The sequence below is a fragment of the Nyctereutes procyonoides genome, unplaced genomic scaffold (assembly GCF_905146905.1).
Source record: "Nyctereutes procyonoides isolate TBG_1078 unplaced genomic scaffold, NYPRO_anot_genome, whole genome shotgun sequence".
In the NCBI taxonomy this organism is placed as follows: domain Eukaryota; kingdom Metazoa; phylum Chordata; class Mammalia; order Carnivora; family Canidae; genus Nyctereutes; species Nyctereutes procyonoides.
Genome location: NW_026575111.1, coordinates 602018 through 617427, shown reverse-complemented (window position 1 = coordinate 617427; position 15410 = coordinate 602018). Strand labels below are relative to the sequence as shown.

Below are 15410 nucleotides of genomic sequence, written 5' to 3'. Positions count from 1 at the left end.
TAGGAAGAGGGTGAGAAGGGTGACGGTAGTGGGCCACAGGCTGGCTCCTGGGGCATCCTCCTCCAGGTCCTCCTGCGGCAGGTCCAGCACCAGCCAGGGAAGTGGCTCCCGGTAACCTGCAAGACACTGTGAGTCTGCCAGGCCCATGCCTGCATGGACGGGGGCTGAGCCAATGCCTTCCCCTCCCACACACTCTTAGGGTCAGGACAGGGGCAATGGGGGTGCCCTCTCTGAGGTCTGAGGCTGCCTTGGGGAGGATGAGGTGACAGGTGCCCAGGGAAAGGGCTGGGGCCCTTATAGCAATTTAGATAGCCAAAGAGCCCCCATCTCTAAAGGAGTCCTGGCAGGACCGTAGGGAGAGGGACCTGGCAAGGCAAGAGGGTGGGCACTGGCTCTGCTGCCGTAAACAGAGCTCAAACCCAAAGCCTCCTGGATCCCAGCTCCATGTGTTTGCTCACCAAGTCCTCACTCTTGGCTTGGCCTTGGTCTGGACCCTGAGTGGCACCAGAGAGGACCAGACTTGCCACCCTCAGGGTGCTCCAGGTTGAGACGTAAATCTGGGTCTGTAGTTCAATGTGTCAAGGGCTAGACAGGCACGTTGCCTTCCCATAAGCTACAAGGAGCAGGAGGGGGGCCCAGGTGAAGGCCACCAGCACAGGCTATTTTCAGGATCCCAGGGCACAGACCTTCTAGGTTAAATGGGATTTGGACTTGCTTGTCATTGATGACACATCCAATTATCCATCCATCCATCCATCCATCCATCCATCATCTATCTGTCCATCCATCCATCCACCTGTCTGTCCATCTGTCCATCCATCACCATCATACAACCATCCATCCATCACCCACCCATCTATCCATCTGTCCATCCATCCATCCATTCATCCATCATCCACCCATCCATCTATCCCTCCTTCCCTCCATCCACCCACCCATCCATCCATCCCTTCTTCCCTCCCTCCATGCTTCCATCCACTACATGTCCTATGATCTGTCCATCTACTGACTCTTCCTCCCCTCTCCCTCTCTAGAATACTCCTGCTTCGGGCTGGGTGCTAGCTCCCTTGGTGGCTGGAGTACCTTCTCTATGGCAGCACCTCCCCTGCAATGAACCTGTTGTTCCCTCTATTACCCTTTGGTGATTAGACCCTTGAAAGGGGAGCAGTGAGCCTGTGGGTGTGTGTGTGTGTGGGTCCCACCTCACTTTGGCCCTGGGAGCAGAGAGAGGAGCAGAAGGCCAGGTCCCACGGGGAAGCCCAGAAGGTGTCTGAGACAAGAGCAGGGGCCCCGCTGCCCCCTTGTGGGAGCGGTAAGGCCAGGTGTCCCACAGTGTCCCCGTACCGCCTCTATGCTGTCTCCTCAAACCTCCCTTTCTACCAGACCATCCAGGAGCAGCTGCACAGGGGCCCTGGGTGGGAGGTTTCTCTGCTGACTCCTCTCTAACCTGCCCCCCACCCCTACCCTATCTGTGGTTTGGGCTACCCTTGGGCTCAGGAAGGGATGGGAGACTTGAGTCTGGGCGTCAGGCGGGGGGTAGAGGCTGCCTGTGTGGGGTCAGTGGGGCACACAGGGAAGGCCTGGGGAGGTGGCCCTGGGCCTGGGAAATCTTGCTGGGGCTAGGGTGGGGATCCCCCTCACTTTCCTGGGGCTGGGGCTGGGCTAGGGACTTCCTGCAGCTGGAGGGCTCCGGTGTGTGTACAGATGCGTGAGCGTGAGCATAGAGGGGGTGGCTGTGTGTGTCTGTGAGTGAGCCGTGTACGGAGCAGTGTGGCACAGGGCAGCTCCCTGTCCAGGGCACCAGTGGGGCAACTGCATGCACCGCACCCACCAAGGGTGGTGTGGGTCCCTCTGGAATCCTGCCTCGACCCCTGACAGTGACACCAGCCTCTTCACTGGTCACCTGCTCTCCTGCCTCCCTCTGGCCCCTCAAGGCTGCCCCTAGAGGCATCTTCTGAGACACAAGAAACTGCATCATTGCCCGCAGAGGACTTACCCACTGTGCTGTGCCCTCCCCCGACTGTCAACTGCAGGTTTTGCTCCCAGCTTGTCTAACTACCATGCACACCATACGCTCACACTAATGCTCACACTCTTACACACACACACACCCATGGGTGTGAGAGGCACGTTGAGGTGCCAGGCTGAGCAAGACAAGTGAGGCCCCAAAGGGTCAGGGGCGCAGGTACCCTTTCCTCTTTGGGCCCTACCCCTGCCTCAGTATGCCACAGACCCCGAATATGGACAGACAGGCGGCCTGATGGAAGCACGGGGCTGCTTTGGGCGAGCATGGAGTTTATTTAGGGAGGGAAGGCTGGGCGGTTCAGTAGCAGATGCCGTCCACCTCTGCCATGACCACAGACACGTTGACGTGGGTGGGTTTACCCGCCAGGCGGTCGATGGTCTTCTGGGTGAAGGACAGGGGCAGGGCCTCGTGGCCCACCATGCAGGAGAACTTCTCCCCCTGCTTCCAGTCTTCGGCTGTCACCCTCAGCATGCTGGTCACGGCAAACATGTTGGTCTGGTCGGGCTCCTTCAGGGGCTCCCAGGTCAAGTACTTCTCTTGGGGTAGCTCCTGGGTCCCTCGCAGCCATCGTACGAGCACATCTTTTGGGTTGAAGCCCCTCACCAAGCACGTCAGTGTCACCAGCTCATTGAGGGCCAGCTCTTCCGACGGCGGCGGCAGCAGGTGGACCTGGGGCGGGAAGATGTTCTCTGCAAGACAGAGAGCCAGGTCAGGGATCTGGGGTGGGGGAAGAGCCTTCTTCCCCATAGCACCCCATGCCACAGTTTCCCTTTGTAAAATGTGGATGGGAGCACCCAAGCCCAGGGGCTAGAGGAAGGAAGCAGGCTTAGGAGATGCCTCACAAACTTTTGTGTGCCAAGCAGTGCCTCACGGGCAGGGTCTGGGCCCACCTATGGGTTTGGTGATGCTGACGGTGATCGGGCTCTTGGATTCAGGGTGGGTGGCTGTGCAGGAGAAGGTGTCCCCACGGTTCCATGGATCAGAACAGCCTGGTAGGACACTGGACACACTGTAGCAGCCACAGGAGTCACGCTCAGGAGTCTTCTGGATGGGTTTCTTCCCGTTGGAGGGGTTCCAGGTGAAGGTGGCACCCTTGGGGTCTTTCAGGCCACTCAGTGTGCATGTGAGGCTGGCATTGGAGCCTAGAAGCAGATCCTCGAGGGCTGGCTTCTGTAGTGACAGGCGGGGCTCATTGCACGAGGGACACGGATAAGGACAGTTACCTTCAGGAGCAGAGAGAGAGAGAGAGAGAGTGGAACAGGTCAGTGTGTGCCCTCTGCCCGCCTGCCCCCTGCCACCCTCCAGCTCCTTCATGGGGGCCCCACCTTGGCCGCTTGCTGGGAGCTCAGCCCAGCAGCCCACTGCCCTCCCCGTGGAGTGCCCTTGGGGACACGGCTCCAGGTGGAGGGTCAGAGTGAGGATGTGGGGCCCCTGCCCCTCCCCAGCCTGCCCTCTGACCTTTGCAGGGCACAGACACGGCCGTGCTGGGGCTGGAAGCGTGCTGCACTTGGCATTTCACAGATGAGTCAGCAGGGCACTGGGAGGCTGGCAGGGTCAACTGGCTGCTCATGGTGTATAGGCTCCCGGTAGCAGCCTTCACGGGGGGGAAGTTCTTGACAGATGTGCTGTCCTTGCCGGCGTTCCAGGTCACGTTCACAGGCTCCGGAGGGAAGAATCCCTGCACCAGGCAGCCGATGACCACGTACCCTTCTGACTCCTGGCGGCTGAGGCTCAGCGGGAACACACTGGGGCTGGTTTTGGACTCTGTGACACAGGACACTCTGTGAGCCAGTGGGCCAGTGCTGCCTGGACCCCTGACACGGCCTCACAGGCCAGGGTGAGGCCTATTTTTTCTTTGCACTAGAGGAAACTGCACAGAGATGGTCAGTGACAGCCCCAAGGTCATGCAGCTCATATGCCGAGGACTCAGAACGACACGCCTGGGTCCAACTGGACATGCTCGTCAGGGTTCTAGCATGACCACCTGGACAGGTTCCTCGGGGAGGGCCTCTGGTCCAAGCCACCCCCAGATTGGATCTGTGGTTATTGAACGTGGCTCTCCCGCTCACTGAGTCTGCAGGTACTCCTGGAGCCTCAGTTTCCCATCCATGCAGTGGGCCCAGACATGCTCTGCTGGGCTTTGGGTATCACCAGAGATGGGCCCAGAGGGAGAGCACGGGCCAGGACAGAGCAGCCCAGGCTTCAAGCAAGGCTGTGTAGGGGGTGACACAGGGGAGGAGAAGGCGCCGGCTCCTTCTGGGACCCCCTTCCTCTTACCAGTCAGGGTCCCAGTCAAACCACCCACCCTCACTAGTCCCATGTCTAGCCTCCCTGTTACTGACAGGTGACATCTGTGGCTTATGAGGTTTTGGAGGTTAGAGGCCCAATTCAAACTCCATCCAAAGGTGTCCCTGCTGGAAAAGCCAGAAATACAGAGTGTGGTCTACTCACATATACAGGACCAGTTCCCTGAAGTGATGGTGGGGAAAGAGGGCATTATGGGTACAACCTAACTAGCATGATCCCATGGACCCCTAAGAACACACAGAAAAATGGGGCTGAGGACTGGATCTCTGGGGGGTGATACAAACCCAACTTATTCCTTTACATTCACCTCAGTCACTAGCCTGAACAGCGCAGCTCAACCCAATACGGTCCAGTTTAGACCAGCTCAGTCCAACTCATCCTAGTTCAGCACAGTTCAGCCTAGCTCAGCCCAGCCCAGCTCAGCCCAGGTCAGCCCGGCCCAGTTCACCCCAAACCAGTTCAGCCCAGCCCAGCCCAGTTCAGCACAGCTCATCTTGGCCCATTCAGCTCAGCTCAGCCCAGTCCAGCCCAGTTTAGCCCAGCTTGGCCCATTCAGTTCAGCTCATCCAAGCCCAGCTTAGCCCAGCCTAGCCCGGCCCAGCCCGGCCCAGCCCGGCCCAGCTTGGCCCAGTTCGGCCCAGCTCATCCCAGTTCAGTGCAGCTCAGCTTAGCCCAGCCCAGGCCAGTTCAGCCCAGTTTAGCCCAGCTCAGCTCAGCCCAGCTCAGCCAATTCAGCCTAGCTCAGCTCAGCCCAGCTCAGCTTAGCCTAGTTCAGCTCAGCCCAGCTCAGCCCAGCCCATTTTAGCCCAGGTCAGCTCAGATCAGCTCAGCCCAGGTCAGCCCGGCCCAGTTCACCCCAACCCAGTTCAGCCCATCCCAGCCCTGTTCAGCACAGCTCATCTTGGCCCATTCAGCTCAGCTCAGCCCAGCCCAGCCCAGTTTAGCCCAGCTTGGCCCATTTAGTTCAGCTCATCCCAGCCCAGCCTAGCCCAGCCTAGCCCGGCCCAGCCCGGCCCGGCCCAGCCCGGCCCAGCTCGGCCCAGCTCACCCCAGCCCAGCCCAGTTCAGCCCACCCCATTCTAGCCCAGCTCTGCTTGACCCATTCAGCTCAGCTCTTCCCAGGCCAGCTCAGCCCAGGTCAGCCCGGCCCAGTTCACCCCAACCCAGTTCAGCCCAGCCCAGTTCAGCACAGCTCAGCTTGGCCCATTCAGCTCAGCTCAGCTCAGCCCAGCCCAGCTCAGCCCAGTTCAGGGCAGCTTAGCTTGGCCCATTCAGCTCAGCTCAGCCTAGTTCAGCTCAGCCCAGCTTAGCCCAGTTCAGCCCAGCTCAGCCCAGTTCAGTTCAGTTCAGTGCAGCTCAGCTCATCCCAGCCCAGCCTAGCCCAGCCTAGCCCGGCCCAGCCTGGCCCAGCTTGGCCCAGTTCAGCCCAGCTCAGCCCGGTTCAGTTCAGTTCAGTACAGCTCAGCTTAGCCCAGCCCAGGCCAGTTCAGCCCAGTTTAGCCCAGCTCAGCTCAGCCCAGCTTGGCCCAGCTCACCCCAGCCCAGCCCAGTTCAGCCCACCCCATTCTAGCCCAGCTCTGCTTGACCCATTCAGCTCAGCTCTTTCCAGGCCAGCTCAGCCCAGGTCAGCCCAGCCCAGTTCACCCCAACCCAGTTCAGCCCAGTTCAGCTCAGCTCAGCTCAGCTCAGCCCAGCCCAGCTCAGCCCAGTTCAGGGCAGCTTAGCTTGGCCCATTCAGCTCAGCTCAGCCTAGTTCAGCTCAGCCCAGCTTAGTCCAATTTAGCTCAGCTCAGCCCAGTTCAGCACAGCTCAGCTCAGCTCAGCCCAGCCCAGCCCGGTTTAGCCCAGCTTGGCCCATTCAGTTCAGCTCATCCCAGCCTAGCCTAGCCCAGCCCAGCCCGGCCCAGCTTGGCCCAGCTTGGCCCAGTTCAGCCCAGCTCAGCCCAGTTCAGTTCAGTTCAGTGCAGCTCAGCTTAGCCCAGCCCAGCCCAGCCCAGCCCAGCCCAGCTCAGCCCAGCCCAGCCCAGCCCAGGCCAGCTCAGCCCAGCTCGGCCCAGCTCACCCCAGCCCAGCCCAGTTCAGCTCACCCCATTTTAGCCCAGCTCAGCTAAGCTCTTCCCAGCCCAGCTCAGCCCAGGCCAGCTCAGCCGTTTAGCCCTGCTTAGCTTTGCCCAGCTCAGCCCAGTCCACCCCACTCAGCTGAGCCCAGCTCAGTGCAACTCAGTTCAGCCCAGCCCAGTTCGGCCCAGCTCAGCCCAACTCGGCCCAGCTTGGCCCAACTCAGCCCAGCTCAACTCAGTTTAGCCCAGCCCAGCTCAGCCCAGTTCGGCCCAGCTCAGCCTAGTTCGGTCCAGCTCAGCCCAGCCCAGTTCAGTCCAGCCCAGCCCAGCTCAGCCCAGCTCAGCCCAGCCCAGTCCAGCCCAGCCCAGCCCAGTTGGCCCAGCTGAGCCCAACTTGGCCCAGCTTGGTCCAACTCAGCCCAGCTCAGCTCAGTTTAGCCCAGCCCAGCTCAGCCCATTTTGGCCCAGCTAAGCCTACTTCGGCCCAGCTCAGCCCAGCCCAGTTCAGTCCAGCCCAGCCCAACTCGGCCCAGCTCAGCCCAGCTTGGCCCAACTCAGCCCAGCTCAGCTCAGTTTAGCCTAGCCCAGCTCAGCCCAGTCCGGCCCAGCTCAGCCTAGTTCGGCCCAGCTCAGCCCAGCCCAGCCCAGTTCAGCCCAACTTGGCCCAGCTTGGCCCAACTCAGCCCAGCGCAGCTCAGTTTACCCCAGCCCAGATCAGCCTAGTTCAGCCCAGCTCAGCTCAGTTCAGTCCAGCCCAGCCCAACTCGGCCCAGCTCAGCCCAGCCCAGCTCAGCCCAGCTCAGCCCAGCTCAGCCCAGCCCGGCCTAGAGTAGCCCCCGGTAGTCTAGACGACTGTGCTTCTCCCAGCTCTCTGCTCGGTGATTCAATGGCTTCCAGGCCCATCGTCCCTCCTTCCTCTGCTCGCTGTCCCTTCTGCCTGTCTCCATCCTCTTGGGCCCAGCAGGGTTCAGGATGGTCTGACTGAGGAGAAAAGGTCTGGACCACGTTCGGACCCACCTGCTGTAGGCCGCCCGGGGGTCTATTGCATCTGAGAGGCCCGGCCTCCCTCTGCCAGGCGGTGCACTGCTGCATGTCCCCCAGCCTGCCTCCCTCGGGGACTGGAGTGAGGATGGGGCCGAGGCCTCCTGTCAGCCTGCCTGACGGCCCTGTGGTCTCAGCAGCCCCCTGCCCTGCTCTGGGGCATTTGCCGCTATAGGCGGGCTGAGGCTGTGAGGGGTGGGCTGGGAGGGATTGCATGACTGTGCCTGGCCCACAGACGGGGTCACTTGCCCACTTCCTGTCCCACAGTGGTGGCTGCTTGCCTCCACGTCATGTCTGGTCTGTGGTCTGGCTGTGGTGGGGCCAGGTGTATGTGGCCTGGCCTGTGAGACCCCCAAGAGTCTGACTCTGGCTTGAGGCCATGTGGGTGCGAGGCAGGTGGCCCAGTCGAGGTCATTGCTTCATGTGGCTGGCTGGGGGCCGAGGTGCAAGGAAGCGAAGGCTGAGGTGGACGTGGTGGGGGGCTCAGGGACACTGATGTAGAGGTGGCCTGGGAGGTGGAGATGGAGTGAAGGCTTGCAAACGCGCCCTGGAGGGAGAAGGCTTGCCCAGAGTGACCCCTGGGGGACCTGCGGGCCTCAGTAGGCCTTATGGCCACAGGGGCGGGTGTGAGGGTGAAAAGCCAGGCCAGTCTGGCCATGACCAGTGGCTGCCTTCCTCAGCCAGGGCTATGAGCAGGTGGCGGGGGTGGCAGGCTGTACCTGTCTGGGCCCCTGGAGCCCAGGTGGGAGGGGGCAGCTGCAGGGCCACCCGTGCCCTACCCTCCCAGCCCAGGGCTCTCCTGCCGGCGCCCGGGCGGCACCCACGTGTCTGCTCCCCTGCACCCTGTGTGGCTGTCCCTGGTGCAGATCGGGTCCAGCTGGTGTCTGTGCCCATCTGATCCTTCATTCCTGCAAGCAAGGAAGATTCTGGAGCCACACACAGGAGCCCTTGGTCCGCCCCCAGGAAGGACACCACCAGGGGGAGTGGCAGCAAGCTGCAGGCTGAATGGAGGTGTCTGCTAACCATGCTGCTTCCCTGTGGGCTGGGGGGGCCCGGGGACGGGGAGTCTGGGCAGGCGGAAGGGGGAGGAGGAGGTGGATTCCGGGAGGGCGGCCCAGGGTGCTGCACACACTGCGGCCGGCTCCAGGGGTGGGGGGCTTCACTAAGAGCCCCAGGGTCCCTGCAGCAGCATCACCTGTGGGGGATGTTCCCTCCCAGGCCGCCTGCCACTTGTCCCCCGCCTGCACCCTGTGAGCACTGCTGTGCGGATGACGCCCCTGGAGCTTTCCCTTTTTGCCTGCCTGTTGGCCCCTGGATTCTGCAGCCTCTCAGGGTCTGAAGCAGTAGAGTCCCCCAAAGCAGCCCGGGCCTAGGGAGCAGGAGAAATGAGAGGCAGGGTGGGCAGCACCCACAGGTCCGGCAGATGGTCCACCTTCTCCGTCAGCCGCCCTGCTCCTCAGCCCAGGCACCCACCTGTGGGCATCGTGGGCACAGGCAGCCTGGAACACAGGGCAGAAGAGGTGTTGTTTGGCCCTGGAGGTGACATCACAGTATTGCCCACCTGGCTGCAGCCATGAATGGAGTCCCTGGGAGCTCAGGAAGCAGGTCTGAAGTGCACTCTGCTGACACTGACCCAGCGCCCTCCATGGTCAGGCCTCTGCCCAGTGTGACCCAGCTCCCTCCAGGTGTCAGTGGCTGTCCCCAGGGCGACTCAGCCACCTCAGGGTTAAGGGGATGTGCCCTGTGTGACCAGCACCCTGCAGGGTCAGGGGCTCTGGACAGCACTGGGCCCATGCGGCTTGAAAAGACCCAGGAGTCTCCTGAACCTCCTCTTGGCCAAGCCCTTCTGGCTGCGTGTGCAAGTGTCCTGGGGCTGCTGTGACAGGGGCCACAGATGGACTTGAGCAGTGGAAATTTCCCTTCCCAGCTCTGGAGGCCAGATGTCTCAGGTCCGGGGGGACAGGACCGCCCTCCCCCCACAGGCTCCACGGAGGGTCCTTCCTGCCTCTTCCAGCCTCTGTGGGCCCCACACGCCCCGGGTTGTGGCCCCGTCCCTCCGGCCTCTGCCTCCGTCTTCATGAGGCTCCTCCTCTGCGTCTGTGTGTCTCCTTGTATGTGTCTTGTAGGACACGTACCATCGGGTGTAGGCCTGGAGCTTCTCATCCTAAGCTCGTTGACTTGAATCAGATGTGCAAGACCCTTTTTCCAAACAAGGTCACATCCACAGGTGCCACGGCATTGGGGGTGGACATAGCCTCTGGGCGCCAGCGTTCAGCCCACTGTGCTGGGTCCATAAGAGAAGGAGAGAGAGAGGGACAGAGGGACCTGACGTGGTGGCCTCTTGGTGCCCGAGGGCATGTGAAGGTAGCATCCCTGGTACTGTCCCCCACGCCCTGCTCCCAGGCTGTGCTCCCCGCGTGACAGGCCGCTGCTGGCCCCGCCTGACCGGTGACCGGCACACCTCCTCCCAGGCTCGGGCAGATGCCTTCTTCCCCTGTGCAGGGGTCTCTGGTGCTCGGGTCCTGTGTGAGCCGAGCCCTGGTTGTCCTCGAGCTGGGGGCCACAAGGCAGGTCTCCTGAACTGGGGCACCAGTCAGACAAGGGAGACGCTCAGCGCTGCCCTGAGGGACCCCCAGTCCAGGGGATGGGAGGAAGGCCCCCAGGCCTGGGCCTCTGAGAACCTGCCAGGTGGGGGTGGGTCTTGTGGCAGGAAATGAGTCATGTCTCTTGTAACATTATCTATCATCTCTCTATCATCTATTCATATATCTCTCCATCTCATATCTACCTACCTACCCAAGCATCGTCGTCATCTGTTTATCTTCGATTCATCTATCTAGTCATCTAGTTACCCATCCACTTATGTATTGTTCATCCATTCATAAAACTCTCTATCATGTATCACTCATCCTTCTATTATCTATCTCTCCACCATCCATCCATTGATCTGTCCATGTATCATCTATTGGTCTATCCTTCATCTATCTATCATCTATCCATCTGTCCATCCATCCATGCATCCATCCACCCACCCAACCATCCTTCCATCCCTTTCTTTCTTTCTATCCTTCCATTCATCCCATCCTTCTATCTATCATCTATCATCTATCTATCTATCTATCTATCTATCTATCTATCTATCTATCATTTTGGATGATACTCAGGTCCCAGGGCTGCCATATACTCCGCCTCCTAGCTATGCCTCTACAGGGCCTAGGCCCATGTAGGGAGAATACAGTTCCACCCTGCACCCTCTGCAAAATTTTTTTATTTATTTAAAGTTTACTCAGTTCACATGCAGTGCAATATTGTTTTCTGGAGTAGAATTCAGTGAATCATCACGTACATGTGACTCTCGGTGCTCATCACAAGAAGCCTGCACCCTTTGTGAAAATTGTAACAAAAAAGGAGAAGGCAGTGAGGACGGTGGCCGGGACCCTGCCTGCCCCGGGAGCGGTATTTCCTACAGGGTCTGTCTCCCATCAGGAGTTACAGATCATCGCGACCAAGGTCATTTCAGAAAGCGACAGATCACCTCCTGGTTTTGGTACATGCAAGGCTGCGTGATGCAACCCAGCGGGGACTTGGGGCGGCCTTCCTCTTATCTTGGCGTCTGCCCTGTTTCCCGCAGGTCACCCACAGCTGAAGCAGATGGACAGCATGTGCTGGGGGCGGCGATAGAGCCCCTGCTCTGAGGTCTGGTTGCGTCCCTGTGACCTTGGTCACAATCGAAGTAGAGCCTTCCTGGGAGCTCAGAAATAGTCTTAAAGCTGAAAATATCCTTTACTTTACCAGCGTGGGGCCCGGGTTCCTGAGAGCGTGTGTGCCTGTGTGTGAGCGCCGTGTGGGGCTGCAGCGTGGCCTCCTCCAGTTCTTAGACCCCGCCCCGGCTTCCTTCTTTTTAGGCCAAATCCTCCGAGGCTGGAAGGAGCCCCCGAGCCGCCCGATCCTGGGTGTTCTCCCCGCCCCCCGTGGGAGGCCAGTAGCCCAGGTGTGACCCCCACAGGCTGCAGGCAAGCTGTCACTCACTTCGATTCAGATCTGTGTGACATGAGCCAGGGATGGGGCTTGTCTCGGAGGGCCACTGGCACACGTGTCGCCTCCCGTGCACAGCATCCTGGGCATTTGTACGCTGGGCGTGCGGCCAGGGCCTGAGCGATGGTGCTAAGAGTTCACATGGCCTCAGACGGGGCTGAGAGGGCTGCCTCTCCCTGGCGTCCCTCTTAGTGTAGCTTTCGTAGCTATTTTAATGTTTTCTTCCCATAGTTGGCCACTTGGTTTTCCCTTTCTGCAAAGGACCCACGGCTCACTTTCTTTCCTTGTATTGGTTCCTGAGCACTCTTTGTATATGAGGGATTAATCCTTTCATCACGTGTGTGCACATGTTGTCCCCCCTTTTCCAGGGCACTTCAGGCAGACCCTAGAGGGAAGGTGTATCCAGCCAGGGAACCACCTCTTTATTCTGAGGAGGGGCACAGCCTCACACCCAGCACTGTGCTTGGCCAGCTGGCCGTCTCTCCAGCCCCTGGGCTCCTGCCTTCCAGGCTCGTTGGGTTTCTTGTTGAGGACGGCGCTGGCTGGCCCCCAGCAGCTCTTGCTTGCACGTCTGACTTGCTCAGCTCGCTGGGCATCCCAGGCTGGCTGGTGGGGTGGGGCCCAGGATGGCCTGTGTGTGTGCTCAGGGGGTGGACAGTCTGGGGTGGGTGCCCGGTGTCCCCGGAGGCTGATGGAGGCCCTGTGCTTGGTGATTGTGCAGCTGTATTCCTATGGCCTCCTGCACTGACCATGGAAGTAGCTACTTTGGGTTTGCCCGGGGAGATGTTGCTTTTGTGTTAGCGTGGAAGGGGCAGTGAGCCCTGCTGGAGGCCAGCAGAGGTGTGAGGGACTGAGCTGTGGTGTCTCTGGGGGTGTCCAAGGCAGCAGGGAGCAGCTGGCCGGCCCCCTGGGCTGTCAGGGTCAGACCTGACCCCTGCTCCCTTCCTCGGCCCCTTGTCCACATCCTGTGGGAGACTCTGCCTCGTGGCGCCTCGCAGGACCATCAGGACCCCTTCCAGCGCTTGCTCAGGTGGCACGGGATTTGTAAAAACGAACTTTACTAAGAAACTCAGAAGGAAGGCAACAGGGCCGCCAGGCGGGGAGCGAGGGTTCAGGTGAGGCCAGGGCGGGGTGGGCAGCTGCGGGCTGAGGCGGGACCCGTGGGAAGCTCCTTCTGCTGGGCGCTCCCTCGTCCCCCAGCCCCGAGCAGTCCTGCGGCCTCTGCCCAGCCATGCTTCTCTGTCCTGGCCTTCTGCAGGGACGGAGCTGCCAGTGGATGGCAGGAAGGCGGGGCAGGGGGCCCGGGGCTGGGCACAGGGCCGGGGGGACTTGAGCTGGTGCCAGGGAGGTGGACTGAGTCTGGGCGCCGAGGTCTTGCCCTGGACTTGGACTCTGAGTCGCGGGGTTGGCTCTGGGCCAGGCCATGGGCATCCCCCTCCCTGTGCTTTGGGGGGAGTTGCTCAGGGAGATGAGGAGTGGTCCTGACCCTAGGACAGGGAGGAGCCCGGGGGTCAGCGCCCAGGCCCAGCTCAGGTCACGGTGGCAGGGACAGATGCTCTTCTGAGGCTTGTTGCCAAGTGTGGGGGGGGGGGTAGGGGCTGTGACTGGCAGGTCCCATCGGTGCCTTGGAGCTGAGCTGGAAGCTTCTGGATGCCTGTGTGCTGGGCGTCTGGCTCTGGCCCCTCCGGGGCTTTGTCTGCTTTCCTCCTCCCGCTCAGGGCCAGCAGATTGCCCTCAGCCAGGGGGAGGGAGAAAGCAAGGCCTCATCGCCGTGTCTCTGGGCCTACTGTGCCGGTCGCACGATGTTGGCGTAGTCTCGGGCGGCCTGTGGCTTCTCCTGCAGGACGGTGGCGAGTACCCACTTCACCTGGGGGGAGGGCACGTGTGAGGACAGCTCTGCCGGGAGCTCTCCCTCCCTCCGGGCTGCCCCCGCCCCCGGCACAGGGGCTCCGCATGCCCACCTTGAAGAGGGTGCTGGTGGCGCCGTAGCTCACGCTGAGCAGGAAGAGGGTGATGAAGACGAGCAGGCTGGCCCACAGCTCGTCCAGCTCCTCGCTCTCAGTGGCGTCCGCGCACAGCTCCTGGAGCTCTAGCTCTGCGGGCACCGGCCAGTCAGCCCTCCCCGGTCCAGCCGCTTCATGCGCTGGTGGGGGGAAGGCAGGCCCACCCCCCCCCAGGGGACAAGAGAATGATGCCCTGGCCTCGGCAGCCCTGCCAGCGGCTGGAGTGGCAGGCCGCCTGGTCCAGCCCGTTCTGCAGGTGCAGCTGCCCCCAGAGGGTTGGGGTCCGAGGCCCTGCGTGGTGGCCGGTGGCCGTGGGAGTGCCCTGCCCTCTCTCACCCACCCCCCGCCCTCTGGGACGGCTCTGCTTTCTGCTGCATGGCCTGGGGCCACCGGCCTGGCCACCCCAGCCCTGTGCCCACTTCCTTTATACTCCTGCCAGCCTGAGGATGTGTGTGAACTGTCCTGGGATTGCCGCCCTGCCAGGAGCCCTGAGGAGCCTGAGCTCGGGAGCCCATCTCAGAGGACCTGGAATAACCCCAGGAAGCAGTGGACTGGGTGCTCTGAGGTGCCAGGTGGGCCATGTGGACCTGCTGAGGCCTGACAGTGCCCAGAGCTGCCACCTGGCCGCACACCGGGCCCATGGCCGTCCCCAGCCTCCTGGCCCTCCCGGCCTTGCACAGGTGGGCATCCACTCTGCAGGGTGACAGTGGGCCACGTGCATTGCCCAAGGGCTCCCGCGGGGAATGCAGGAGCTGCTGTTTCCAGGCTTGTCTTCAGAAGGTGGGCCGTGTGTGGGGGGGGAGGGGCATGCCTGGGCTGGGGGTCTAGGGCTAGCAGAGACCTGTACGCAGGCTTGGCGCTTGGGTGGGGGGGGGGGGCTCAGGCCCTGGGATGGGGCCAGCGCCTGTTCTGGGTCCAGTGGGAGAAGAGGACAGAGCCCACGCTCTAGGCGTGTGCATGCGTGTGTGTGTGTGTGTGTGTCCTGGAGTGTCGGTGTGTGCGTTCTTTCATCCTTGGGGTGCAGCCTACAGGGGGTGTCTGGACTAGGGAGGCCAGGGACACAGAGGAGGCTCCCGGGTGGGGGGCGGGAGGCCTCTCCATGTCCATCCTGGATGCAGCGGTCCAGATGGGACAGGGAGGTAGGAGCCACGTGTGTCCCTGTAGGGTGCGTCTGCCCTATGGTGCTTGGTGGTGGTGGGTGATTGTTGGAGCCACTTTGCTACTTGGTGTGCCTTGAAGGACGGCTGAGGTGTGTGTGACCCCGTGTGAGGCTCATGGGAACTTTTGTGCAAGGGCTGGGGGCTTCCCTGGCATCAGTTCAGGGCGGAGTGAGGCTGAACAGCAAGACAGGGCACTGGGTGCTGACCCCGCCTGGCGTGGCCGTGTAGGCAGGGGGGCGATTAGAGGGGCCGTGTGGGAGTAGGTGTGCAGTGGCCCCAGTGTGGGGTCGGGGGCCTGTCTGGCCCGTGTGTACGAGGGAGGTGACGCTGAGGGCCTGCCGGGGTGGGGCTGTCTGGGTTTCTGTGTGCAGGCACCCGTGTGGGGGTCTGGCTTGGCTGATTTCCCCTCTCAGAGGGCCTGCGTGCGTGTGTGCAGCTGGACCTGGTGATAGGTCCGTGTCTGGAGCGGCTGACAGGAGACTTGGTGAGGGTGGAGGCTGAGACCTCGGGGGCCTTCAGGAGAGGGAGGGGCCCCGGGCTGGCTGGGGTGTCTGTGGTCCCTCCCCTGGGACCCCTCTGAGCGGGCATACTCCATAGAGGGGTGGCAGGGAGGGCCCCCCACATGGATGGCTATGGTGGACAGAGCCATAGCCACACCTCCGCCCTGCCTCGTCCCCTCCTGTCCCCTCTCCTGGGGGTCCCTTCTGTGCCAAGACATCCCTGCTCTGCAACCCTGCCCACCCCCAAGAATGGGTGTGCCCAGGGCTCTGAGCAGACA

At 61.7% G+C, this 15410-nt stretch overlaps 1 gene segment (V, D, J or C); it reads right to left on the bottom strand.

Annotated features, from left to right (window-relative positions):
- Positions 1-2323: 2323 nt before the first annotated feature.
- Positions 2324-14113, bottom strand: LOC129514868 (immunoglobulin heavy constant alpha 2-like). The segment is given in 8 exon segments: positions 2324-2715; positions 2917-3249; positions 3485-3790; positions 8908-8933; positions 13257-13336; positions 13431-13564; positions 13671-13734; positions 14075-14113. Coding segments are annotated over 8 exon segments (1374 nt in total).
- Positions 14114-15410: the final 1297 nt, after the last annotated feature.